Here is a 27345-nt window from a genome sequence, read left to right on the forward strand (position 1 = left end):
TACTTTCTGCAGGTCATAGGTCCCTAACACTGTAAACCCGGGGCGCCAACAGGTATAAACGACTCAGTAGCTCCCAGCCCGCAGCCAAGCACTGGCAAAGCGTTCACGCTACAATAGCTCAAGAAACGCTCGCGGGAGAAACGAGAGAATAAAGGCGCAGCGGCAGTGACACGTGGCCGAGCGGAAGATCCTAACAGCAGCCCGATCGCCCGCAGGACCGCGGGACCAGAACCCGCGCAGACCTTTCGGAGCGTCCACTCCGCCGGTGACCCCCGGCAGAGGGGCTCCTGGCACCGCCCTGGGCCCACCCCCGCCTTTCCGGCGTCTTCTGGCTGCCCGGGCGGCGCGCGCGCAGGCTCCTCGGGGGCACGGGGGTCGCGCCCCGAGCCCGCGAACAGGCGCCCGCTGCTCCGCGGCCTCGGAGATCTGGACGCTCCCGGGGAGCTGCCCGCCCGAGGCCCCGCCAGGCGCAGGCGCGGAGGCCGCCCGCAAACCCGGAAGCGCTCGGCGCGTCCCGCGCCGGCGTAGTAGCGGTCTCGGCGGCGGCCAGGCCCGCGGCGTCCCCCGCCCCGAGGTCCGGCGGGCTCGGGCCGCGTCATGTCCGCCCAGGGCGACTGCGAGTTTCTGGTGCAGCGAGCCCGCGAGCTGGTGCCGCAGGACCTGTGGGCCGCCAAGGCTTGGCTCATCACGGCGCGCAGCCTCTACCCGGCGGACTTCAACATCCAGGTGAGGCCCGGCGGGCGCGCGGGGGGCGCGACTCCCACTGACTTGCGCCCCCCAGCTTCCCACCCTCCCCGAGAAGCCAGCCTGGGGACTCTGGGTCCGGCCGGCTGGGCTGGGGCCACGGGAGCGTCAGCCACCCTGCGGCCGGGCCCGCGCCGGGTGCCGCGGGGGAAGGGCCGCCCGCGGGGGCGGAGGCGGGATTGTGGGGGGGTCCTGGGTGCCTTCGCGGGCGAGCTGGGGCGCGGGGTGCTGGCCACAGGAGCCCACCTGGGCGATGGCTGTGTAAAGGGGGGGAATGCCGCGGGTCTGCAGTCACCGCCGCTGTGCCTAAAGGTATCGGAGTAGCATGAGCCACGGAAACCTACACGCCGTTCCCGGGAACCCGATGATGAAGGCGGCGGCCTATTGGGCGCCGGCGACCTCGGAGCCCGTGCCTGCACTAACCTGGGCCCGGGCTGTGAGCGACCGAGCCCTGAGGCTTCATTGAGCGGGTGGTGCCCGACCCTGGGACCTCCAGGGGCGGGGCGGGACGGGGCGGGCTCTGAGGGTCTGTGTCGCCAGGTGATGCTCAACCTTAGGACCTCCAGGGACAGGGCGGAATGTGGGGGGTGGGGGCCTCTGATGGTCAGTGTCAGCAGGTGGTGCCAGATCCTAGGCCCTCCAGGGGTGGGGACGGTGGAGGAGCAGGCCGGGAGGGGGGCAGAGGGCCTGACCCCGCCCCGGCTGTGTTGCAGTATGAGATGTACACCATCGAGCGGAATGCGGAGCGGACGGCCACCGCCGGCAGGCTGCTCTACGACATGTGAGTGGGGAGCTGCCCCGACCTCTTGGGGTGGGGAGTTGATTTCTGTCTGTCGAAGAGGGAGTTGCGGGGAGGTCTGAAGTTCTGCGGGTCCGGTACCTAAAGCGTACTTTTTCATGGGTCTAGGCCTTCCGTTAACTGCAGAGAAGTCTAACTAGGTCTTGTTCTTATTAAAACTCTTCTATTCAGTCATTTATTTTGGAAATAATACACACTCTTCTCAGAAGTTTAGACAGTACTGAAGCATAGAGCATAATGAGTGGAAGTCCCTCCTGGCCTCAACCAGAGTACACACAGCGCACGTCAGTAGGTTCTAGGGGAGCGGTGGTAGCAGTGAGCGCTACTGCTCACCCACCTGATGGACCCTTTTCCAGGTCAACATGTAAAGATCTGTTTAGTTCTTTTTCACGTCTGCAGAGCATTTCACCCCTCTTTTATTGGGGGACATTTAGGGAGCTTCCAGTTGGTTAAGATTATATTCAAGAGTGTCAGAAAGTAATTTTGTACTCAGGTTTTGGTGTTTTGCTTTAGATTCTTCAACATAGGTTTGCATAATCAAAGGGTGCGTGGATTTTAAATTTTGATGTACTATCAGACTGCTTTCCAAAAAGTGCCATTCCTGTTTACATCTCCATGGCCAGTGTGTAAAAGTGTTGCGTTCCCATAGTGTTGCCAGCACTTGGATATTATCAGTCTTGCCATCAGCTGTTAATTTTCGCCAGTGCCACAGGAGAAAGGGCTTCCCCAGTGGCTCAGCAGTAAAGAATCCGCCCACAATGCCGGAGATGTGGGCTCGATTCCTGGGTTAGGAAGATCCTCTGGAGGAGGGCATGGCAACTCACTCCAGTATTCTTGCCTGGAGAATCCAATGGACGGGGCGCCTGGCAGGCTACAGTCTATAGGGTCGCAAGAGAGTTGGACACGACTGAAGTGACCAAGCACTCATACACAGGAGAAAACAGCATCGTGCTATTTTTAAAAAACGTGTGTTCAGTGTATTACTAGTAAGACTGAGTATCTTTTCAAATGATATTTGGCTATTTGTATTTTTTCTATGATTTGCCTCTGCCCGTTTTTTCTTTCTGAATATTGAGCTTTAAGGCAACTTTTTCACTCTCCTCTTTTACTTTCATCAAGAGGCTTTTTAGTTCCTCTTCACTTTCTGCCGTAAGGGTGGTGTCATCTGCATATCTGAGCTTAGTGATATTTCTCCCGGCAATCTTGATTCCAGCTTGTGCTTCTTTCAGCCCAGCGTTTCTCATGATGGACTCTGCATAGAAGTTAAATAAGCAGGGTGACAATATACAGCCTTGACATACTCCTTTTCCTATTTGGAACCAGTCTGTTGTTCCATGTCCAGTTCTAACTGTTGCTTCCTGACCTGCATATAGGTTTCTCAAGAGGCAGATCAGGTGGTCTGGTATTCCCATCTCTTTCAGAATATTCCACAGTTTATTGTGATCCACACAGTCAAAGGCTTTGGCATAGTCAAGAAAGCAGAAATAGATGTTTTTCTGGAACTCTCTTGCTTTTTCCATGATCCAGCGGATGTTGGCAATTTGATCTCTGGTTCCTCTGCCTTTCCTAAAATCAGCTTGAACATTCAGAAAACTAAGATCATGTCATCTGGTCCCATTACTTCATGGGAAATAGATGGGGAAACAGTGGAAACAGTGTCAGACTTTATTTTTTTGGGCTCCAAAATCACTGCAGATGGTGATTGCAGCCATGAAATTAAAAGACGCTTACTCCTTGGAAGGAAAGTTATGACCAACCTAGATAGCATATTGAAAAGCAGAGACATTACTTTGCCAACAAAGGTCCGTCTAGTCAAAGCTATGGTTTTTCCAGTGGCCATGTGTGGATGTGCGAGTTGGACTGTGAAGAAAGCTGAACGCCGAAGAATTGATGCTTTTGAACTGTGGTGTTGGAGAAGACTCTTGAGAGTCCCTTGGACTGCAAGGCAATCCAGCCAGTCCATCCTAAAGGAGACCAGTCCTGGTGTTCATTGGAAGGACAGATGCTGAGGCTGAAACTCCAATACTTTGGCCACCTCATGTGAAGAGTTGACTCATTGGAAAAGACCCTGATGCTGGGAGGGATTGGGGGCAGAAGGAGAAGGGGATGACAGAGGATGAGATGGCTGGATGGCATCACCGGCTGGATGCACATGAGTTTGGGTGAAATCCGGGAGTTGGTGATGGACAGGGAGGCCTGGTGTGCTGCGATTCATGGGATCGCAAAGGGTCAGACACGACTGAGCAGCTGAACTGAACTGAACTGATTTTTTCTTTGGGGAGGTTTTTTTTTTTTCCTTGTTTGCTTTTTAGGAGTGCTTTACATATTATGGTCATTTGTCTTTTCACTTGTTATAAAAGCTTAAGTCTATTGTAAGGGCCCTCATTTTTCTTAGTTTTTATTTTTATATCTTTATTTTGGTTTGGTTTATCTATGTATTCACTTGGGATAAAGAAAAATGTGTTTTTCTGTGATGCTACTGTTTTTACTTTCTTTTTTGGATGCTATATAAAATCTGACGTTTTAATTTAATGCATTCATTTTTAAAAATAGGTTTGTGAATTTCCCAGATCAGCCGGTGGTGTGGAGAGAGATCAGCATTATTACCTCAGCATTAAGAAACGATTCACAGGATAAACAAACCCAATTCTTAAGAAGTAAGAACAAAGTGATAACATAATAGTGTATAAATTACTACTTCCAGAATGTCAAATTGTTTGTAGTAATTTCATACGAAAAAAGCCACATCTGTGGTATTGGTACCCATGTATGTGTTTTGTTCTTGGCCTGTACAGATGTCACTTGGTCCCTTGAGCATTTGCTTAGAACCCTTTAAATTTTCTTAAAGGATGTGGATATTAGCCTGGGGAACTGAATATATTTTCACAGGTTCTGCAGTAATCAGAAAGCATCTGTAGATTATGCAGACCTCCACAGAACAGGAGAGAATCTTTTAGTAATTTATGACCTTTCTCATTAACCTTCATTCTGTGTTGGGTGCCATAGCCAATCCAGTATTTCAGATTCTGGACGAAAAAGGAAGTAGATGGTTCACACCATTTCAGCTTATGTGCATTCTTTTTATCTCAGCCGGCAGCAAGCACTGCTGTGACCCTTCCCAGACGTCATTCTTCTCTTCTAGATCCAGTGAGGCCTCCAGATATTTCGTGGTCATTCCACAAACATCTTATGCCCAATACCCTGACCTGGAAGCCTTCCAGGTTGTGGGTGAAATCCGCAGTAGCAGTTCTTTTACTTAGTGAATCCCAAGTATACTTCACTTATAGACTAAGAAGCGGTTCTTCACTCAGTATATCCCATTCTGTGCATGATGACGCCTTCTGTCCTCTTTCGCTTCTGCATTTTCTTTCTGAATGACTTCACAAAGTGAAATGTATCGTATACAGGTTTATTTGAAACTCTTCCTGGGCGAATCCAGTGTGAAATGTTACTGAAGGTTACAGAACAATGCTTCAACACTTTGGAGCGTTCAGAAATGCTGCTTCTACTTCTGAGACGCTTCCCTGAAACCGTGGTGCAACATGGGGTAAGATAAAGTTTATCAGTGGAGGCGCAAATATGTTTAAAAGCTAGAATGTGTATGTTATTCTAAAGTAGGTTATTCTCATTCTGAGGAGTGCCAGAAAAGATTGAACTCAAATCAAAGGAATCCTTGTTGGTAAAGCTAGAAGGATGTCACTGTTACCAGACTCTGAAATTCCAGTAGAAATTGTCTTAGCAGTGTAAGGAAATAAGCACCAAGCTATGACAGTGCTTTTGTTGTTGTTGCTGTTGTTCAGTCGCTCAGTCGTGTGCGACTCTTGGAACCCCGTGGACTGCAGCCCAGGCTTCCCTCCTCCATTATCTCCCGGAGCTTGCTCAAACTCATGTCCATTGAGTCGGTGATGCCATCCAACCGTCTCATCCTCTGTCATCCCCTCCTCCTCCTGCCTTCAGTCTTTCCCAGCATCAGGGTCTTTTCCAAAGAGTCCACTTTAACATCAGGTGGCCAAAGTGCTGATTATTTTCAGTTTGTAAAGTATAGTAGAGTTTTCAAAAATAATCTATTTCATAGTTTTCAGCTCTGTGTTTGAATTTAAAGGAGCACCGTAGTTGGTAGTACGAACGGGCACATTCTTCACGTGCTTTTGCCGTGTGGTCACTTTTTCGCTGCTCTGCCCTTTCCTCGTGCGTCCAGCCGTGACTGAGTGTTGTTGGCAGACACTAGTCAGCGTGCGGTCGCTCCGGGAGGTGGACAGCAGCGTGCTTTGCAGCTGTGTTTGTCACTTCCCATCGCCTGTAATGGAGAGCTGGGCTTCAGATGATTAACTCTTAATTCAAACCCTTTGGCTTATTCTTTCTGGCTCCACTTTCCTGGCTGCTGCCCCGGTTAACCTTCTCTGTATCTCTGTGTGTTTCAAGGGGCTGCTGTAACAAAGTACCAGAACCTGGGTGCCTTAAAACAACAGAAATGTATTCTCTCACAGCCCCAAAGCAAGGCATGGCCGGGGCCGTGCTCCCCGTGAAGGCTCGGGGAGGACTCGTGCCCACCTCTTGCTGGCTCCCGGGGCACCAGCGATCCTTTTCATTCCTTGGCTCTTGGCTTCATCATCCGGTTCCTGCCCCTGTTGTCACCTGGCCGTCTTTGCATGTTGTCCCTGTGTCTGTGCATGACCTTATAAAAACACCAGTCATTGGATTACGACCCACCCTGATCCCGAATGACTTCATCTTAACTGATTACCTCTATAAAGACCTTTTTTATAAGATAAACATGCGAGATCACATCCTGACGTTCTGAGTGGACATAAATTTTGTGGGGGAAGGGGCAATGTTCAACCTAGAGTCTTCCCTGACTTTAACTTCGGGCCTCGTGTAATCATTCACAGGGTAACCCCTCCTGTCACCCCATGTCATCAGGTTGCAGGGAAGACAGTGCGGAGGTCTTGGTGGGTTTGTGCAAGCCAGCTCTCCACTGGGCTAGGGTGTCAGAATGGGATCGTGGCCTGCAGACCCAAACCGCTCTCTCCTACCTAGTCCAGGCTATGCGACTGGCTACTCTTGGGAACTCTTGCACGTGCGAAGTTTTGTCTACATGATACATCTTGGTGTAGGGAATAAAGTCAGTTTCCGAATTTCTTAGAAAAATCTCTTCATCTCTGTTATCATTCTGTCTAGCTCCAGTGCTTCCATGAAGTTTTTTAGACATTTGATTGGTGTTTTAATTTTACTGGTTCAGAGGAGAATAAGATGACAGATGAACGTGGGATTCCCTTCCGGGCAAGGTTACTGACGGATTCTTTTGTTTTCTAGTCTTTAAAGTGAGAATTCTTGTTTCTCAGGGAAGTTTGAATATACAAACTATGTAGTAAATCAGTAAATCAGATGATCTGTTTCTTCATGTAATTCGGACATCTGAAACTTAACACGTTTAAATGATGAGGTGTGTTTTGAAACAGGTTGGCCTTGGGGAGGCACTCTTAGAGGCTGAGACTATTGAGGAACAAGAATCTCCTGTCAACTGCTTTAGAAAATTATTCGGTAAGAAAAATTGCATCTTGTATTAATTCCTATGCTCAGTAGAATGTGCTGGGGGTGTCATTTCAGAAATAAGGTCATTTGTAGATAGCAAAGGAATTCTTCATATTATGGGATTTAAATCCTTGTTAATTTTTTTGGTTCAGAAAGCATTTTAAACAACTTCTAAATTTTTGTTATGTAATAGTTAATACCTCTGAAAGAATACATGTAACCATGTATTGGGGTGTGAATAATAATAAATAATAATAAACACCTGTCACTCGTGATGTAGCGTCTTCGTCTCCTTGCTGACTCCATCCACTAGCGTCCCTCTACATTGCAGTTTTCAAATAACTGTGCCATAAGGGAGTTCTTTTCTTCCTATTTACTCTTGGCCAAGTGAACTAAAAACTAAACTTGGTTTTTGCCAGAACCCAAGAGCAGCCAAACAGCTTAATCAGTTTTTCCTCGGTTTTCCTTCTCAACAGTGTGTGATGTCCTTCCGCTAATAATTAACAACCACGACGTTCGGCTGCCCGCCAATTTGCTCTATAAGTACTTGAACAAAGCAGCTGAATTTTACATAAATTACGTCACTAGATCAACTCAAATAGAGAATCAGCATCAAGGTAAGTGGGAATAGCTTGCAGTTTATTTTATTTTTTTGTCCTTTTTCATTTTGTAAAATTTCCAGCTCAGAACTCCCTCAGTGTTTTGATTATTCTCCTCTGGATATGTACCAGTTTGATAGTCTTGCTAAAAGAGGGTTCCTAGAAAAAAAACACTACACTTAAGAGATAAGACTTTTCTGGAACCAGTTTTACCCCTCGATTGAAACAGTGAAGCTGCTGAACTTGTAAGGTTAGCTTCGTACGTGGACCACAGCTCACAGGTCCCTTCCTGCTCTGCCAGGGGTGGACACAAGCCTGTTGAGGTTCTGTGTTCTTGCCTCTTGCATGGGAAGTCAGACCTTTTTTTCCTCTATTAAGTACCAGCCACATAAATAGTAAGTAGTGGGGCATCCGTGGCGGTCCAGTGGTTAAGACGGCACTTCCAGTGCAGATGTGCAGGCTCGATCCCTGGTCGGGGAACTGAGATCCCACATGCTGCAGGGCATGGCCAAAATAAATAATAAAAGCTTTTTTTTTTTTTAAGTAAGTAGTCATGTTAATTAATCGTAAACTACTTTTTTTTTTTTTTTCACATCTCAGGTGCTCAGGAAACATCTGATTTAATGTCACCGAGCAAACGTAGCTCTCAGAAGTACATAATAGAAGGGCTGACGGAAAAATCGTCCCAGATTGTGGACCCTTGGGAGAGATTGTTTAAGATTTTGAACGTTGTTGGAATGAGGTGTGACTGGCAGATGGATAAAGGAAGACGGTAAAAACATGTTCATTTTCAAGACCACACGACAAATCATTTGATAGCATAATCTCTAAAAAAGCAAAATACTTTTTTCTAGAAGCATATAGTATGTGGGTACACCTCTGCCTGGGGCAGTTGTGTAACTCTCAGTATTTATGCAGGAGTGTAGTTTTTCACTTCATTAAAAGATTCCCAGGGGAAGCATGGTCTCTTAAGGTGCTGTTGAGTCTGAGCTCTCCTCGGTGCTTAGAGGAAAGAGAACCTACTTGGCACATTTGTGTCAGGAGCTCTTGTCCTGATGCTGCTCTGATTCAGAAGGGGAATTTGCCTCCATCTGCAGACAGTGGAGAGTAATTCTTCCTGCCCAGAGCCACATCGGGTAGTTGTAACGGTTCTAGGCGCGCTTTTCCCTCGTAGACATTTTGCTGACAAGCTCAGAGTAATTAAATAATTTTTGTTGTCCTTCATCTTTCAGAAGCTATGGTGACATTTTGCATAGAATGAAGGATCTCTGCAGATACATGAACAACTTTGATAATGAAGCTCATGCAAAATACAAAAACCAAGTGGTTTATTCCACGATGCTGGTCTTCTTTAAGAACGCGTTCCAGTACGTCAACAGCATACAGCCGTCTCTCTTCCAAGGTTGGTTTAGAATTTTAGAGTGTCCCGGACTACTGGCCTCATTGAGGGTGGTGAAGACGATGAAACTGTTCACCTTAACATTGTTCTTGGGTCCAAGTAACTGCCAGTGCTTTTATGAGTTGTTGGTTTTTATGTGTGTTTTCACTAAAAACTTCTGTATCAGAGGATGCATGGTATTCGAAACTAAATACAGATATTGAATGCCTCTTTTTAAAAAGCAGCAGATGTAGCAGAGTGTTGACTTAGGTTTCACAGTAAATTCTCAACAAAGATTTTTAAAAAATAATATGTATGCATATCAAGTCTAGAGAATGTGAAAAATAGAAATATCATAGGGTGAAATACCCACGATGCTTCCAGTCTAACATAACTCTCATTTTTGCATATTGCCTATAGTATTTCATACATTTAGATTATCTTATATGTTAGATTATCATATATTTAAATAATGTATGTGTATCTTTGTAGTTTTTCTGTTGTTGGTAGTTCTGTGCTTTGTGATCATTGTAAAAAATTTGGTAAATAACGTAAGAACAAACACAAAGAAGGAACTTACTTTGTCCACCAAGAGAGACATTTATTAACAGTCGGATGTATATCTGCACAGTTTTTATTTCTGTATATGTTTGCTTATTTGTTTAGCTAATTGAGACGATAGTGATCATATTTTCACCCGGTACTTGAGTAGGTTTCCTCTGGTATTAAGTACTCTTTTCCTCCCACATTTTAAGTGTCGATCTTTCCGCTCCATCCGCAGGTCCCAATGCCCCGAGCCAAGTCCCGCTGGTTCTCCTGGAGGACGTATCGAACGTGTACGGTGATGTCGAGATGGATCGCAGTAAACACATACATAAGAAGAGGAAACTAGCCGAGGGAAGAGAAAAACCCATGGTAATTCTTTCAGATACAATTATTAGCGGATGACATGTTTACGGTTTGCTAGAAACAGGTCACCTTGGTCACTGCCTGCTCCCTGCTCCCACTCCAGCGCCCACAGCCTCTTCTCTTTTTGTAATGTGAACCAGACGTCTCTTCGGTCACTGACGGCTTCCTGCCACTCTCAGAATAAAATCCCAACCCTGTCCTTTGGCTTCAGAGCAGGCACGAGCAGGCCCCCATTCTGCGGACCCTCCGGCCACCTGCGGCCCCTTCCCGGCCTCCGCCCAGCTCACGGCCACCCCTCTGGGTCCCGCCACTCAGCGCTCGGCCCGGATGTTCTCCCCCCTGAGGCTGCCTCCGAATGGCCCTCCGTTTTCTCTCTCTCTTCCTGTATTTTAATTCTGTGTGGCCCTTAGTGAGGTCTGTTCTTAAATCTTTCCTGGTTGGTTGCCTTGCTGTCCGTGTCCCTTCACTGGAGCACAAGGTCTTTGGGGCCATCGGCAGCATCTGTCTCGCCCACCCTGTGTCGTGGGCATCTGTCTGACAGTGCCTGCGCCCCCGAGGGCCTTTGGTGCCAGGGGGCTCCGCTGTGCCCTCCCCGGGGTGGGTCCAGGCATGGGACAGCTGTTGAGCATCCTGACCCTCACCTGTCGTGTGCGAACCAGCAGGCTCTGCCTGCGAGCTCTGGCCCCCAGTGCGCCCCACCTGATGCGGGTCCAGCCAGCTCTGTCTGCCCCGTTGCGCAGGGGACACACAGATTATATGTTCATACGTTAAGGGCCCTGGAGGCCCGTGAGCTCAGCTCACATGTCTGTTTTACTCATAGTGTTTGTTTTTAGTAACCCAGCATCTAAAACTTGGGCGCTTTCTCATCACAGTCCAGATGGACGTCCCTTTACTGATTGATGTCTTATGATGCTGGTCCCTGGGGGCGGCCACCCGTGGAGGGGGGTGGACGTTCTGCCCGAAGCCCGAGTGCCTGCTCACGTGACCGGCCAGGCGACTGGAGGTGGGGGCGGGGGAGGGTCCTCCCGCCTGCACACGCTCGTGTGCTTTCCCCGTGGTCAGGACTCTGGCCTCAGAGTCTCCTCTCAGAATGTGCTTTTGTGTTCCTATAAATTCTACAGACCGTCTGGAACTCCATACCGACCCCCTGCATCTGAGGTCCCTTCCGTAAACTCCTGATCTCATTTCGGGGCAGGAGTGTATTCCATAAGCTGCCACAGCAATGAACGCAGTGCTCGTGTCTCTGTGTCTCACTGGATTGCCCACCTGTGAATGGGGGACGACACTGGAGAGCCAGGATGCCTGAGAGATAGGTTTTGGTTTTGAAAGAGATTGAGGAGCGTGTCATCACTGAGAGGGATAAGGAGATGAAGCTAAAGAGTGTGAGACAGGGAGGGTCCCTGGATGTCAAGGAATGCGGAGAAAGGTGGGGAGTGGGAGGGGAGTGCCTTTTTTTCTGAGATTCGCTTAAGGAGTAGAACTGTTCTTTTTAACTACAGTTGATTTACAATGTTACGTTAGTCCAGTGGTACCGCTTTAGGTTCTTTTCCATCCCAGTTTTTATAAGGTACTGAATATAGTTTCCTGTGCAATATAGTGGGTCCTTGTTGGTTATCTGTTCTATATATAGTCGTATGCATGTGTGAACCCCATACTCCTGATTCATCTCCCCCACTTTCCCCTTGGTAACCATAAGTTTTCTGTATCTGTGAGTCTGTCTTGTAAATAACTTGTGTCATTTTTTAGACTCCATGTACCAGTGATGTCTTCCAGTATATGTCTTTCTCTGACTTGACTTCACGTGGTGTGATGATCTGTAGGTCCATCCACGTTGCTGCGGCATTATTTCATTCTTGTTTGTGGCTGAGTAATGCTCTAGTGTGCGTGTGTACCGCGTCTTTTTCTTTATCTGCTCACCTGTGGACGGACACTTTGGTTGCTTCCATGTCTTGGCTGTTGTGAATAGTGTTGCAGTGAGCGTTGGGGTGCATGCATCTTTTCAGATGGAGGTTGCTCCAGATACATGCCCAGGAGGGGGATTGCTGGATCATACGGCAGTTCTGTTTTTAGTCTCTTGAAGGAACCTCCATACTGATCGCCATAGTGGGTGCACCGGTTTGCATTCCCCCCAGCAGTGCAGCAGGGTACCCTTCTCTCCACACCCTCTCCAGCATTTATTGTTGTAGACTTTTTGATGATGGCCATTCTGCCTGATGTGAGGTGATACCTCATTGTCGTTTTGGTTTGCATTTCTCTAATAATTGGCATTGTTGAGCATCTTTTCATGTGCCTGTGGGCCATCTGTATGTCTTCTTTGGAAAAATATCTTTTTAGGTCTTCTGCCCGTTTTTTGATTGGGTTGTCTGTTTCTCTGATATGAATTATATGAGCTATCTGTATATTTTGGAGGTTAATCCCTTATCAGTCCCACTGGATACAGATACTTTCTCCCCGGCCATTGGTGGTCTGTTTGTTCTGTTTATGGTTTCCTTTGCTGCGCAGAAGTTTATAAGTTTGATTCAGTGCCATTTGTTTATTTTTGCTTTTTTTTCTTTTGCCCTGGGTGACTGATCTAAGAAAGTATTAACTGTGATTAATGTCCGAGAATGTTTTGGTTATATTCTCTTATAGGAGTTTTATGGCGTCATGTGTTAATATATGTCTTTAGGCTGTTTAGACTTTATTTTTGTGTATGGTTCAAGGGAGAGTTGTAACTTCATTGATTTACACATGCCTGTTGAGCTTTCCCAACACCACTTGCTGAGGAGATTGTCTCTTCCCCCTGTATATTCTTCCCGCCTTTGTTGAAGGTAACTGGCTGGAGGCGTGTGGGTTTATTTCTGGGCTCTCTGCTCACATTCACTGAGCTGCGTGTCTGCTTCTGTGCCGGTACCAGGCTGTTTTGTGCTACAGCTTTGTAATATTGTCTGCAGCCTGGGAAGCTATGCCTTCAGCTTTATTCTTTTTCCTCAAAATTGCTTTAGCAATTCTGGGTCTTTGGTGGTTCCATATAAATTTTAAGATTATTTGTTTTAGCTCTGTGAAAAAATATCATAGGTAATTTGATAGAGATCACATTAAATCTGTAGATAGCTTTGGGTAGTGTGGCAATTTTAACAGTAGTAATTCTTCCATTCCAAGAACATGGGATATCTTTCCATTTCTTTGAATCATCTTCAGTTTTCCTTTATCAGAGCTCCCAACATACAGCTATTTCACCTCCTTTGTTAGGTTTATTCCTACATTGTTGGGGTTTTTGTTCATTTGTTTTTGATATGATTTTAAATGAGATTCTTTTTTTAACTTCCCTTTCTGATATTCCATTGTTAGTGTAAAGAAATGCAACAGATTTCTGTCTATTTATCTTGTATCCTGCTACCTCACTGAATTTGTGAATTAATAGTTTTTGTGTGCAGTCCTTAGGGTTTTCTGTATAGAGTATCATGTCATCTGCATACAATGACGGTTCTACCTCTTCCATTCCAATTTGGTTGCCTTTTATTTCTCTTTCTTGTCTGATTTTTATAGTTAGGATTTCCAGTGTTGAATAGGTGTGGTGAGAATGTTGCAAATTGTCTTGTTCCAAATTTAAGTGGGAAAGCTCTCAGTTTTTTACCATTGAGTATTATGTTGGCTGCGGGTTTGTTGTACATGACTTTTATTACATTTGAGATACGTTCCCTCCATACCCACTTTGGTGAGAGTTTTCATCAAGAATGGACGTTGAGTTTTATCACATGCTTTTTCTGCATCTGTTGAGATGATCATGTGGCTTTTGTCTTTTCTTTTGTTAATGTGTATATTATGCTGATTGATTTGCATATGTTGAATCATCCTGTGACCCTGGGATGCATCCAGCTTGGTCATGGTGTATGATCCTTAATATGTGTTGTTGCATTCGGTTTGCTAGTATTTTGTTGAGGATCTTGCATGTGTATTCATCAAAGACACTGACTTGCAATTGTCTTTTTTTGGAGTGTCTTTGTCTGGTTTGGTATCAGGGTGATGGTGGCTTCCTAGAATGACTTTGGGAGTGTTCCCTCCTCTTCGGTGTTTTGGAGGAGTTTGAGAAGGATCAGTGTAAGTTCTTTTTTGTATGTTTGGTAGAATTCCAGAGTGAAGTCTTATGGTCCTGGACTTCTATCTGCAGGGAGTTTTTTTTTTTTATTACAGATTCTATTTCACTTCTAGTGATCAGTCTGTTCAAATTGCGTTTCTTCTTGATTCAGTTTTGACAGGCTGTATGTTTCTGGACACGCGCCCATTTCTGCTAGGTTGTACAATTTGTTGGTGTGTATTCATGCCAACAAGATGTCTTCATGGTATGTTCTTAGGGTTTTTTTGTCTTTCTGCTGTACTGGTTGATATTTCTCCTCCTTCATTTCTTATTTATTTGGGTCCTCTTTTTTTCTATTTAGTGAGCCTGACTGAGCTTTGTTCTCTTTTTTAAATGAGGATTGGATATATTTAGCTGAAATATATGTACTTTTTTTATTGAAGCATAGTTGATTTACAATGTTGGATTCATTTCTTCTGTACAGCACGTTGATTCAGTTACACATATTTTTTTCAGATTCTTTTCCAGTATGGTTTATCACAGGAAATTAAATAGAGTTCCCCGTGCTGCACAGCCAGACCTTGTTGTTGATCTGTCTCCTGTATGTGACACGCACCTGTCAGTCCCACACTCCAGTCCTCCCCCCCCATCCTCTCCCCCCAACAACCATAAGTCCATTTTTGTTTCATAGACATGTTTATTTGTACATATTTTTGAATGATCTTAGCGGGGTAAAAATCTACAGGGAGAATTTAATTTGGGCCATTGAATTAATAAAAATGACTTTGGTGGAATAAGAGAGTCAAGAAGTTTTCAGGAAAATTAAGTGGAGCTGTTTTGCCTTTGCTTGTTTTCAGCACAAAGTCCGGCCGCGCTCAGTGGCCTCTACAGTAGTGGCCTTTCTCCGGGGCCCTCTTCTTTATTCGTTCTATTATTTGAGATGAAAAGCAAGTTACAGATCTTTACTATTAAATAAAATGAGTAAGTGCAGACAAAAGGACTCCTAGCCAGACGCCTTGCACTGGGTGACTGTTGGAGAAGGTATATGCAGTGAACAGAAGCTCACTTTTAGTAAGTCAGTTTCTCTCAGGTATTTCTCAGAGGACTCAGGCTTTAATTTTTACTCCACTGCACAAGAAACTGTTTTTTGGAAGCAAACTAAATAATGTCACCTATTGGAAAAAAGTAAACTATAAAATAGGTACTACTTAATTAAGCTGTATGCCTAAACATAATAATGTAGGTTTTGGCTTTTTTAGCATTAATATGTTTTTAAGCTAGTAGAAGTTTTAAGTCTGTAGCTTTACTCTGAAGCTGCCATAACCTTAGTATTTTATCCTTAGTATTTAGCCTTAGAATTTTATCATCAGAAAACCATAATTTTAAAAATAAAAATTGAATGCATGAAAGGATGAAATTTTATATTATCTTTTAATACTGTTATTTTGTATTATATTGTGTTTTAAAATTGTTAAATTCAAAATATTTTAGCATACTCACGATCATATCCTTTGATATAAAATTCATACAGTAATCAGAGTTGACATCAGCAATAAACATAATAATGTTCAAATAGTGACTATTTCCAACCCACTCCAGTACTCTTGCCTGGAAAATCCCATGGACGGGGGAGCATGGTAGGCTGCAGTCCATGGGGTCGCTAAGAGTCGGACACGACTGACGCGACTTAGCAGCAGCAGTGACTATTTCTGTAACTTTAATCGTGTTCTTCACATTCTCTAAGCAGAGTTCGGATGACGAAGACGGTTCAGCAAAAGGAAGGAACCGTCACATTCTCATCAACAAGGCAGAACTTGCTAACTCGATCGAGGTGTTGGAGAGCTTCAAGCTGGCCAGAGAGAGCTGGGAGCTGCTCTATTCCCTGGAATTCCTGGACAAGGGTAAGGCGTACTTGTCCCGTTGGGATATTTCAGTTTTTATATGGAATCATCACACCAAAAAAGACTCATTATTCTACTCGAAATGTCAAGTCACTAATGGCTAAGTAAACTGATTATGGTAGTTCACACATCTTAGGATCATTTTAATCAGAGTTGGGGTGGAGTGGCAGGGAGAGTTTTTGGTCTTTTAAAACTTATATTGCTGGCCTTTTTCTTTGCTTTCGGGGTTTGTTCTGGGCTTTCAGTTGTTCTGTCCCCCTGTGTTGTATCTTCCTCCAGCCACACGTACTAAGGTTACAGGAGTTAGTGCTGTTCTGTCTGCATTAATTCCATTGCCTGAATGTGAAAAGCTCAAATTCCAAACACTGCAGGAAGCCTGTTTTGAGTAAATAGATGTAAATAAGAGGGAGTTTCTCTGTGTAATATTTGCACTCGTATTTCAGCGTTACTTAGAAATGACTGGCACTTGGCTAACCAGCATATTTTTCTGTGCTTTGGGATCAAGACCCTGACCTTCCTTTTGGCCAGTGGACATCGGTCCCTGGCTGCTTCCGTCACGCGCCTCTACCGATGCTTTGGCGTGTTGTCATGTTTTCTAGTAAACATCGCATGACCCGATTTGTCCTTGTCACATCTAGAGTTGTGAACAGGTTTGTGACTTTGGAAGGGGATTTTTTTCTTTAGTTATAGGTCGGCTTTTAAAAAAATGAATAAAACTCTTAGTGTCACGTGTTGATTATTTTAACTAGGTGAAAGCAAAGTAGCTTAAAAGATAAACAAAGTAATGTGTGAAAAGCACATTGAACAGCTCTTAGCACATGATACGTGCTTAGTGAGTGTCAGTGCCTAACGATATTTCTTACCTATTACTGGTAAGTATTCTTTCTCTGTTGTTAAAGAATCCACCTGGCAATGCAGGAGATGCAGGAGACCCAGGTTCGATCCCTGGGTCAGGAAGATCCTCTGGAGAAGGGAATGGCTACCTACTCCACTATTCTTGCCTGGAGAATCCCATGGACAAAGGAGCCTGGCGGGCTGCAGTCCATGGGGTCACCGAGTCGGACACAACTGAGTGACTGGCACTGTCACTGTGATTCTGCCCTAACTTTACCCTCTGATTAAAAGTCCAGACCAGGCTGGGCTGGCGCAGGTTCGACCTGGCAGAGGGAGGGCCTGGGCGGTAGGAGGGAGGTTACCTTTCCCTCTCTCGCCCTCCGCCGCCCGAAGCGGGAGGAAGAAGCCGAGGCAAAGTCCGTGGGCGGCATGGCAGAAGCTCCGGATGAGCACGAGCCGGGCTCCGTGGCAGGGGAGCAGCAGCAACAGTCGGGTGCCAAGTCTTCTCCGAGCGGCTGGCTCAGGGGAAGCCACAGCAAGGGTTCCTCTCCAATTTCTTCACCAACAACCACAAGTGCCAGCTTATGCTCTTAAAGACGTTGGCCACAAATCCATATGTCAAACTTCTACTTGATGCCATGAAGCATTCAGATTGTTCTGTGCCAGAATAATATCCGTAATCGGGCCCATATGAACAGAGTGGTCACCCACGAGCTCATTCACGCGTTCGATCATTGTCGTGCTCACGTCAATTGGTTCACCAATGTCAGACATTTGGCCTGCTCTGAGGTTCGAGCTGCTAACCTTAGTGGAGACTGCTCACTTTTAAATGAAATATTCAGGTTGCATTTTGGATTAAAACAACACCATCAGACTTGTGTGCGAGACAGAGCCATTTGTTCTATCCTGGCTGTTAGGAACATTAGCAAAGAAGTAGCTCAGAAAGCTGTTGATGAAGTTTTTGAGTCTTGTTTCAATGACCATGAACCTTTTGGAAGGATCCCTCATAATAAGACCTATGCAAGATATGCTCATAGAGACTTTCAAAACCGGGATCGATACTACTCAAATATATGAAGACAATGATATTTTATACTATAGAGCTTCAGTGATCATGAAGAAAGTATGGTTTCTACGTGGACAAACATAAACAATCAATTAAATACAGGGAAGACACAGAAGATGCTGATTCTAACATCAGAAAGTAACTGTGGTGAGAAATGAAATTGCCTTAAACGCAAAGGCAACCATTGTATCTTTGTAGCTTTGGATCTTTATTTACCAGTTGGTAAATAAAGCAAATAAATTGTTCATTTAAAATTTTCTACAATATACTTGTTATTACTTGTGAAAAAAAAAATAAATAAAAGTCCAGACCAAAATAAATTAAAAAAAAAAAAAGTTCAGACCAGTGTTTTAGGAATCAAAGTCTAAAGTTACATCCATGTTTTGATAATTTGTCTCTCTGACTGTTGTTCTCTTGATGGGTATGATGTTACATATCTTTGATAAATTTGTCTTTGAATTCTTGCTCAGAATTTACAAGAATTTGTTTGGCTTGGAAGACGGATACTTGGCTCTGGCTGAGAATCTTCCTCAACGATATGATCATCTATCAGGTAACGTGGGTTTGTAAGTGCCTGTGTGCAGACAAGACCGTGGTCTCCTGAGCGCATCTTCAGCGTGGAGGAGTGTGTGTTCCCTCCCGCTCTGGAGACAGGCGTCCTGTCTTCACTGGCGGGAACTGTGCTCCACTGTCATCTCAGAACAGCTCCCAGCGACAGGCCTGCGTCTCCTGTGTCACGTGTGGCCTGTCCGGTCACACCTGTCTGTAGACGTCAGGGTTTACTTTTCAACGAAAGACGGGCCCTGCTCAGCCCCCTCTGCTCTGGTGGAGCCTGCCGCCTGGCTCTGCTGTCCTTGAGCAGGACCTGCCCAGAGGAGACAGAGGACTCAGTCCCAAGACAGAGAGGCTTCGGGCCTCCATTGTGAAAATGGGCCGTTTGCTGCTTCCAGCCTTCATGGAGGAGAAATAGTCAAATATTTATAAAGAAAGAAAGAAAGTGAAGTCTCTTAGTCATGTCCGACTCTTTGCGACCCCTTGGACTGTAGCGAACCAGGCCCCTCTATCCATGGGATTTTCTAGGCTAGGGTACTGGAGTGGGTTGCCATTTCCTTCTCCAATTTATAAAGAAACGGCATATCAAAAATGTACTTTAATCAGAGAGCTTGTGTTATTTTATTTCCTCTCAAGAATTAAGACCAGAAAGAAAAATCTTTGTGTTTATAAGGTACCTCCATACAGATCCTCCATTGGCTTTAACTAAGTGGGTTTGATACTGTTGCTAAGTCTCCTTCCCCTTCTCACTTGGTTCAGCAGAAGTACCTGATTTGGAGTTGCTTGCTAGTGGCTCTGGAAGGTTTGATTATTATTATTCATTTACTTGTTCTTATTCATTTATTTATTTTACTTTGTATTGATCTTAAAAGGATGTATGAAGGTGGTTTGCGAAGATGCATATCATAAAAGAGCACTTTCTCAGGACAGCTCATGAAAGCACATGGAATCTAAGAGCAGAAAGGAAGTTGTTTTTCTGATGGCTGTGTCTCTCTTGCTGTTGTGACTCCCTCAGGGCCAGTATAAGAAGGCCGTCGCCAGCTTGCACCACTTGGCGGCCCTCCAGGGGTCGCTTCCGCAGCCACAGGTCTCGGGGCAGGGCACCTTGGAGCATCAGAGGGCGCTCATCCAGCTGGCCACCTGCCACTTCGCTCTGGGGGAGTACAGAGTGAGTCCTGGGTGCCTGGCGGGTGTGGGGACCCTCATGGGCGCCATTGGCGACCCTGGGCCTTCCTCTCTTTCCCAGAGTGGCTTTTTAATTCCATGCATATTTACTTGAAACTTGCTCTTTCTGCCTAGGTTTTATTACCTGATCTGCTGGTGAAAAAAAAATAGTGATTCTATTTTACTTAATTTCCTACTTTCCATCGCGTACCTGAGGTCAGGAGATGGGTATTGAGGAATGGCAGCATTTGATTCTGAGTTCACTCTTGGCCCCACCGCCTAACTGGTTCTCTGTCTACTTCCAGAGTTTTAAGTTTTTAACTGCCCAGATGCCACCTCTCAAAGCTGGACCCTGTGGCCATGGGTGGTTCTGGACGTGCTGGAACGCCAGCCCCTCAGCCCAGGCGGTTAGCTAGGGCTTGAGCAGCTGAGCCCCGGGGTCATCTGCTTCCAGCTCTGAGCAGCCTTATAAGTATTTTCTGGACTTGCCAAGATACGAAAAAGGCTGGGAAGCAGGGATTTAAGATTGTATTTCCTCGTCTGTAAAATGAAGGTAATAGGAGGGTTGTGCCTGACACACAGGAAATGCTCCCCCCGTGACCCTCTCACTCCTGGAGTTTGATGGGGGGGACCGAGGGTGACGCCCCGCTCTCTGTGGGTCGAGACCACCTGCTCAGTGGGGCGTGGGGGCCGCCTCTCCTCCACTAGTGTGTCATCTGTCCAGTTTCACACCTGTCTTCTAAACCACGCCCTTAGGTGACTCTCCAAGGCCAGTGCATAACCCTCCCCGCATCTTTCTCTCCTCTGAAAACCCTTCCTTCTCTTTTCTACATATCAAACCCTCCTGGCTTTAAGGCTTACATCAGGATAACCATCCAGCCTAAAACTCCTCCTGCTAGTTTATTACCCTGTGTGTATTTCTACTTCATTTTAAATTATGCTCCTTTACCGTCTGTCCCATTCTGTTCATTTCTCTATGCAGTGAGTTAGTAAATGTCTTTAAGACAGGGCTGTACTTCTTTTGGACTCCACAGTGCTGTCAAATGCTTTAGTAGTTTAGTTAATACTCGATTAGTTTTTAAGTTTTGTTCTTTTGTTGTTTAACAGCAGAGAGTGGGTCGTGTTCCCTGAAAGGTCTAGCGCGTGGATTTAATCTTAGCTGTTTTTCCGCGTTCACTATCAGGCAAGCAGCAGTGACCACGTGGGGTCCCATGGGTTTAATCTTACTTATTTTTCCGCATTCACTATCAGGCAAGCAGCAGTGACCACGTGGGGTCCGGGGCTGCCGGTGCTCCCCAGCGTCTGTGCCCAGGCGGCCCGCTGTGTGCTGTAGAGACTGTAGCTACGGAGGCATGCTTTCCATCAGAAACTCACAGTTACTTCCTTCTGGTCTCATCTTCTTCAGCTGACTTGTGAGAAGGTCCTCGATTTGATGTGCTACATGGTCCTTCCCATCCAGGATGGAGGCAAGTCCCAGGAGGAGCCCTCCAAAATAAAGCCCAAGTTTAGAAAAGGTACAGTGGCAAATGCTAGTTTTATTTTCTAGAAATAGCTTTAAAACCCACCTCTGGGAGTTTTTTTTTAAATAGTTCCTACAGTTCCTGACAAGGTGACACCCTGAGGTCTTCAGAGCTTGGCAAGCTGTGTAAGAAGCAGAGTGCTCACCAGGCTGCTCTGGGCTCTGGGTTCACAAGCAGCTGTGCGTCTGTCCTCCTTCCGACATTCTCTTCCTTTCCTGAATGTGCTCTCTTCAAAGAATATCAGAGAGCTCCTTTTCCAATCTTTACCAATTCCAGGAAACTTTGTCATGATTAGTGGAGAAGGATCGCTCGGCGTATCTCAGGCTGCTTTGAGCTTCACTCCAAGTTGCTCATTTGTTGAAAAATTACATAAGTTGAGCTGTGATGCTTCACAGGAAAGGAAGAGGGCCCCACCGTCCGGATCTCAGTTCCATCTTAGAGGTGGAAAAAGATGCGCCGTCGAACCCAAGCCCAGTAGAAAACAGGGATAAAGATGAGACCAGAGATCAGTGAAATAGAAACAAACGGAAGGAAACTAATAAAGCCAAAAGTTAATGAAATAGATGAACCCCTAACAAGACTGACCAGAATGACAGTGATCGCAAATGACCAGTATCAGGGATGGAAGAGGGAACATCACCCCGGATCCTGCTGAAATCAGGACAGTAAGAGCACAGGTTGTAAATAACTTTATGCCAATAAGTTCAGCAATTTAGATGAAATGGAAAAAGTCCTTCAAAAACACAGCTTACCAGAATGGATACAAGATGAAATAGAAAATCAGAACATTTTATATCTATCAAATTTGTCATCAAAAACTTTCCCACAAAGAAAATTCCAGGTCCAGTTGGCTTTACTGTGAATCCTGTCAGGCATTTAGGAAGAAATAACTTCAATCCTGTATGTAGTTTTTGAGAAAATAGAGGAAGAGAGAACACTTAGCCTTCACTTTTTAAGACCAGCATTAACCCTGACAGCACAACCAAACAGGAGCATCACAAGAGGCCAGGGTCTGTCACGATCATAGGTGCCAAAATTCTTAACAAAATATGAGCAAATACAGCCGTTTATAAGAAAGATAAGACATAACAGCTGAGTGAATGCAGAGGCGGTTTAACCCAGGAAAGCCGATCAGCACAGATCATCACATTTGCAGATTAAAGGAGAAAAATCATAAGATTGTCTTAATAGATGCAGACAGAATTTAATTATGTCTGCATTTATCATTCACAATTAAAAACAAATAAACAACCCAGTAAACTAGAAAAAGGAGGAAAGCTTCCCCAACATCACTCTTGGCTATGAAATACCGAGTGCTTTCCCCAGGACCAGCAGCAGCACCGGTGTCTCCCCCCAGCACCTCAGTGCAACACCCTGGGGAGTCTCGCCAGCGCAATAGGCAAGAAAAAGGGAGGTCAGAAAGGAGCCCTTTATCCACAGCTACATATTTGGCCATGTAGCAAAGCCTAAGGACTCTCTAGATCAAATAACGTCAAAACCCATAAAATACTTAGGGATAAATTCAATGAAATATTGCCCTAAACTACTACTACCATTAGTACAGGAAATTCAGGTTAAAACAATAAGCTGTCATTTTACATCAGGATGTGGAGAGTAAAGGGTGGCTGTGTTGACCATCAGGACGTGAAGATCCACATCACCCATGTGCTTCTGGAAGGCACATAGATTCATGCGGTCGGTTTGTAGACCAGCTTAGCAGACCAGGTCACACATCTCACTCCCTGGCTATGTCTGAGACCAGCTTAGCAGACCAGGTCACACATCTCACTCCCTGGCTATGTCTGAGACCAGCTTAGCAGACCAGGTCACACCTCACTGCCTGGCCATGTCTGAGACCAGCTTAGCAGACCAGGTCACACCTCACTGCCTGGCCATGTCTGAGACCAGCTTAGCAGACCAGGTCACACCTCACTGCCTGGCCATGTCTGAGACCAGCTTAGCAGACCAGGTCACACCTCACTGCCTGGCCATGTCTGAGACCAGCTTAGCAGACCAGGTCACACCTCACTGCCTGGCCATGTCTGAGACCAGCTTAGCAGACCAGGTCACATCTCACTGCCTGGCTATGTCTGAGACCAGCCTAGCAGACCAGGTCACATCTCACTGCCTGGCCATGTCTGAGACCAGCTTAGCAGACCAGGTCACACATCTCACTCCCTGGCTATGTCTGAGACCAGCTTAGCAGACCAGGTCACACATCTCACTCCCTGGCCATGTCTGAGACCAGCTTAGCAGACCAGGTCACACCTCACTGCCTGGCCATGTCTGAGACCAGCTTAGCAGACCAGGTCACACCTCACTGCCTGGCCATGTCTGAGACCAGCTTAGCAGACCAGGTCACACCTCACTGCCTGGCCATGTCTGAGACCAGCTTAGCAGACCAGGTCACATCTCACTGCCTGGCTATGTCTGAGACCAGCCTAGCAGACCAGGTCACATCTCACTGCCTGGCCATGTCTGAGACCAGCTTAGCAGACCAGGTCACACCTCACTCCCTGGCCATGTCTGAGACCAGCTTCACAGACCAGGTCACACCTCACTGCCTGGCCATGTGCCCCTCCTGGATGCAGACCTATTAGTGATTTCCAAACGCGAGCCCTCACCTCCTGGGTCATGGATTTTCAACTAGAAATTTTCTTTTTTAGTGAGATAGACTGTAAATATATTACTAAAATGAATGTACCTCCAGTAAAATGGATAAATTTTATTTCACGAACCTTTTGTTTTAGGTATACAGTTGACCCTTGAACAATGCAGGAGTTAACCCAAGGGCTCTGACCCCCTCTCTCCTCCTGCCGCCCCCAGTAGTCAAAAATCCAGGTACTTTTCTCTCTCTGCCTCAGCACCCAGAATTGACGAATGACTTACCCACAGGCAGGAAGCTGCAACAGTTTGGGCAGAATCAGGGCTCAAACCCTGGTTCTTTTGATTGCACACGCTGTGATCTGTAATCCCGCAGTTAGTTCATCTAGAGATCTGTAAAGTGAAAATGCCGGTACTGTTTACTGAAAAATCCACATACAGGTGGTCTCATGCAGTTCAAACCTGTGCTGGTCCAGGGCCAGCGGTGTGAACCTGTGTAAGTGCGTGTGCATAGGAGCCACACGAAGGCAGTGTCTCTGTTTTTTGCTGCTTCTTACCCTTGGAGTAGAGAAGGATTTAGGAATAAGGAGCACACACCATAAAGGAAAGGACTAAAATCTTGGTGTGAAAAACAGCCACTGCTCTCTACAAGTATGAAGAAATATATAAGAATGTTTATTTCAGCACTGTTTGTAATGGTGAAAAATGGGAAATCCCAGGGTTAAACGGAAAAGAATAGATAAATCAGTGGTGGTCTGTGTTACCAACAGAACATTATGTAACATGGAAAACCAACAAGCTGGAGTCACAGGGGTCATACTGCAAACGATCAGCGGAAGGATGTGCAGGCTGAGACACCGTTTATACCACAGACTGGAAACATGAGGAACATTCCTCTGAGGTGTACGGATACAGATTCTTGCCTGACAAATGCGCAGTGTACGTAGGAATGCTGAGCCCCTCATTCAGAATGGCCCTTACCTCCAGGGCTTCCCTCATAGCTCAGTTGGTAGAGGATCCGCCTGCAGTGCAGGAGACCCCAGTTCAATTCCTGGGTTGGGAAGATCCCCTGGAGAAGAGACAGGCTACCCACTCAAGTATTCTGGTCTGGAGAATTCCATGGACGCAGTCCATGGGGTCACAAAGAGTCCGACACGACTGCACGACTTTCACTTTCTTTCCAGGGAGGGAGGCAGGGATCAGAAGGGGCTCACAGAAGGCGGACTGGATTTGTGATGCTGTGTGTGAAAATCTAAAAACTAAACCCAGTGTCAACATTTTATAAAACTTGAGTGATAAAGCACACTGGTGTTTGTGATATTGTCTTGTCATTTTCTGTATATTTCAAAGGTTTCATAATAAAAGGTATTTAAGCAATTTTAGAAATTGAGATTGAGACATGAAATCCAGAGACAATTCAAAAACCAATTTTTACCTTCATTAAACGTAATTGTGGTTTAACTGTGTTTGAGACCATGTGACTGCTGCTTACCCTTTTTGTTTTAAGGAAAGCACCTCAATCATTTGCCCTCTAAGCTCTCTTCTTTGCCTGTCGTGGACTTTTCTTAGGTTCGGATCTGAAGCTTCTGCCGTGTACCAGCAAGGCCATCATGCCCTACTGCCTGCACTTGATGTTGGCTTGTTTTAAGGTAAGCTTCACGTTGATCAGCACGTTACTGTTACTGTTCAGTCACTCAGGCTGACTCTGCGACCCCATGGACTGCAGTAGCTAGGCCCCTCTGTCCTCCACTATCTCCCAAAGTTTGCTCAGACTTACGCCATTGAGTCGTTGATGCCATCCAACCATCTCATTCTCTCTGCCCCTTCTCCTTTTGCCCGCCTCAGGGTCTTTTCCAGTCATTCGGGTCTTTGCATCAGGTGGCCAAAGTATTGGAGCTTCAGCATCAGTCCCTTCCAGTGAAGATTCACAGTTGATTTCTAGGATTGATTGCTGTGATCTCCTTGCAGTTCAGGGGACTCTCAAGAGTCCTCCAGCACCACAGTCCTAAAGCATCAGTTCTTCAGCACTCAACTTTCTTTATGGTCCAACTCTCATGTCCATACATGACTGCTAGAAAAACCACGGCTTTGACTCTTCAGACCTTAGATGGCAAAGTGATGTCTCTGCTTTTTAATACACTATCTAGGTTTGTCATAGCTTTTCTTCTAAGGAGCAAGCATCTTTTAATTTCATGGCTGCAGTCACTATCTGCAGTGATTTTGGAGCCCAAGAAAATAAAGTCTGTCAGTGCTTCCACTGTTTCATCATTAGCATGAAAGGAATTTAATTCAGAGGATTGTTCTGATGATCTGAAGTGACTCAAGTTGAGAGCCTTGAGCACACGTTAGTTTAGTCTTTTGACAGCATGTTGGTATAGCTAGGGAACCAGTGGGAGGAATAAACAAATATTTATTAAATGTCAGCTGCACTAGGCAGAGAAGAGTAGGAAATAATCTCCATCCTTGAGGCGCAAGATTACCTATTAGTCCAGGTACCAGTGAGGCAGACACGCACATAGCCTCGCCTGTCGTGATGTCCAGTGTTTTATGAGTTAGCCTGCAAGTCAGGATGTGCTAGGTGTGGCAGAACGGAGCAGAGGTGCTCTTGGGCTCAGAGAGGGCTATGAGTTTATCATCCTAGAGTGAGGTCTCCAGAGCTGCGGCATCTCAGGACGGTTGACGGAACGCACGGCTGGGGCAGCCGGGGGCGGACAGGCTGAACCCCCATGGCTCCTGAGCGGGCGGCTCCGCCTCGGGGTGCCAGTCCCCAGCCCTGCTCTTGGTCTGTACCGGGCGGCAGAAGCAGCTTGGAGTGACTTTAGGCAGGGCTGCCGATCCTGACCAGGAAGCCCTGTGACGATTTCTCACTTCACGTTCCTGCCTCCTCCCCGCCTGCCCCGGCCTCGGGTGTCCTCAGACCTTCTCTCCAAGGGTGCCTCTGGCCCGCCCTCCACCCCCCACCCAGCCCCTTAAGAGCAGCCCCCGATCCTTCCCTCTGGTGCTCAGCTTCCTCCCACCTCACCCCACCTTCAGAGCCTCCGTCCCCACCTGCGTGACCCGCTCCCACCGGGACGCTGCCTGGGCGCCGGGTCCGCTGGCCGGGCCCCTCGCCGCCGGCCTCAGTCACCCTGTGACCACATGCCCCGCCCCGTGTCCACAGCTGAGAGCCTTCACGGACAGCAGGGACGACATGGCGCTGGGCCACGCCATCGTCCTGCTGCAGCACGAGTGGCCGCGTGGGGAGGCGCTCTTCCTGAAAGCCGTTGGCAAGATCTGCCAGCAAGGGAACTTCCAGTACGAGAACTTCTTCAATTACGTCACAAGTATCCTTTTCCCTGTCTGAGCAGAAGAAACTGCTGGGACAAAAATGAGTGAACCCTTTGGGGGAGAAATAGGTGTCAGTGATGTGGGGGAGAAAGGAGGAGTGGTGCTCTGAGATGGGATCGTGGCTGTCCGTCTTGTGAAAGGAGAGACCTCAGAGAGGAGCCGGGAATGTCAGCAGCCCTGGTCCCTTTCCCACTTGGAGCGACTTGTTGGGAAGGTACCCGGGATGCCTGAAGGGCCCCCAGCGGCGGATGGGCCAAGGGATGTAGTCGTTCATTGGGCTCCGTCTGGGGAGGGGCCCCGGGGTCCGTGGTCACAGCGGCAGGTGTCAGAGGTGCACTGAGCACCCACCAGAGATGCTG

The 27345-nt window shown here is 46.4% G+C and overlaps 1 protein-coding gene and 1 pseudogene across 8 annotated transcripts in view; both read left to right on the top strand.

Moving 5' to 3' along the window:
• The first annotated feature begins 201 nt into the window (after window positions 1–201).
• INTS10 (integrator complex subunit 10) overlaps window positions 202–27345 on the top strand; it is a 32797-nt gene continuing 5653 nt past the window's right edge. Inside the window, exons 1-15 of one of the 8 annotated variants that reach the window (XR_006543812.2) lie at window positions 202–726; window positions 1458–1525; window positions 4097–4200; window positions 4951–5090; window positions 7003–7084; window positions 7552–7692; window positions 8275–8446; window positions 8907–9076; window positions 9834–9967; window positions 15763–15919; window positions 18290–18372; window positions 19387–19539; window positions 20941–21049; window positions 25229–25308; window positions 26693–26982. Coding sequence is in view for 7 of the 8 variants with exons in the window: in XM_044926668.2 (XP_044782603.2) it covers window positions 598–726; window positions 1458–1525; window positions 4097–4200; window positions 4951–5090; window positions 7003–7084; window positions 7552–7692; window positions 8275–8446; window positions 8907–9076; window positions 9834–9967; window positions 15763–15919; window positions 18290–18372; window positions 19387–19539; window positions 20941–21049; window positions 25229–25308; window positions 26693–26982 (2012 nt within the window). In the remaining variant the exon portion in view is untranslated. Of the gene's footprint in view, window positions 727–1457; window positions 1526–4096; window positions 4201–4950; window positions 5091–7002; window positions 7085–7551; window positions 7693–8274; window positions 8447–8906; window positions 9077–9833; window positions 9968–15762; window positions 15920–18289; window positions 18373–19386; window positions 19540–20940; window positions 21050–25228; window positions 25309–25504; window positions 26639–26692; window positions 26983–27345 lie in introns of those variants that run through there. The other 7 variants (XM_044926668.2, XM_025275850.2, XM_025275982.2 and 4 more) reach the window with 7 other exon arrangements.
• Window positions 15926–18323, top strand: LOC112582080 (annotated as a pseudogene).

This window comes from Bubalus bubalis, chromosome 1 (assembly GCF_019923935.1).
Source record: "Bubalus bubalis isolate 160015118507 breed Murrah chromosome 1, NDDB_SH_1, whole genome shotgun sequence".
Classification (NCBI taxonomy): domain Eukaryota; kingdom Metazoa; phylum Chordata; class Mammalia; order Artiodactyla; family Bovidae; genus Bubalus; species Bubalus bubalis.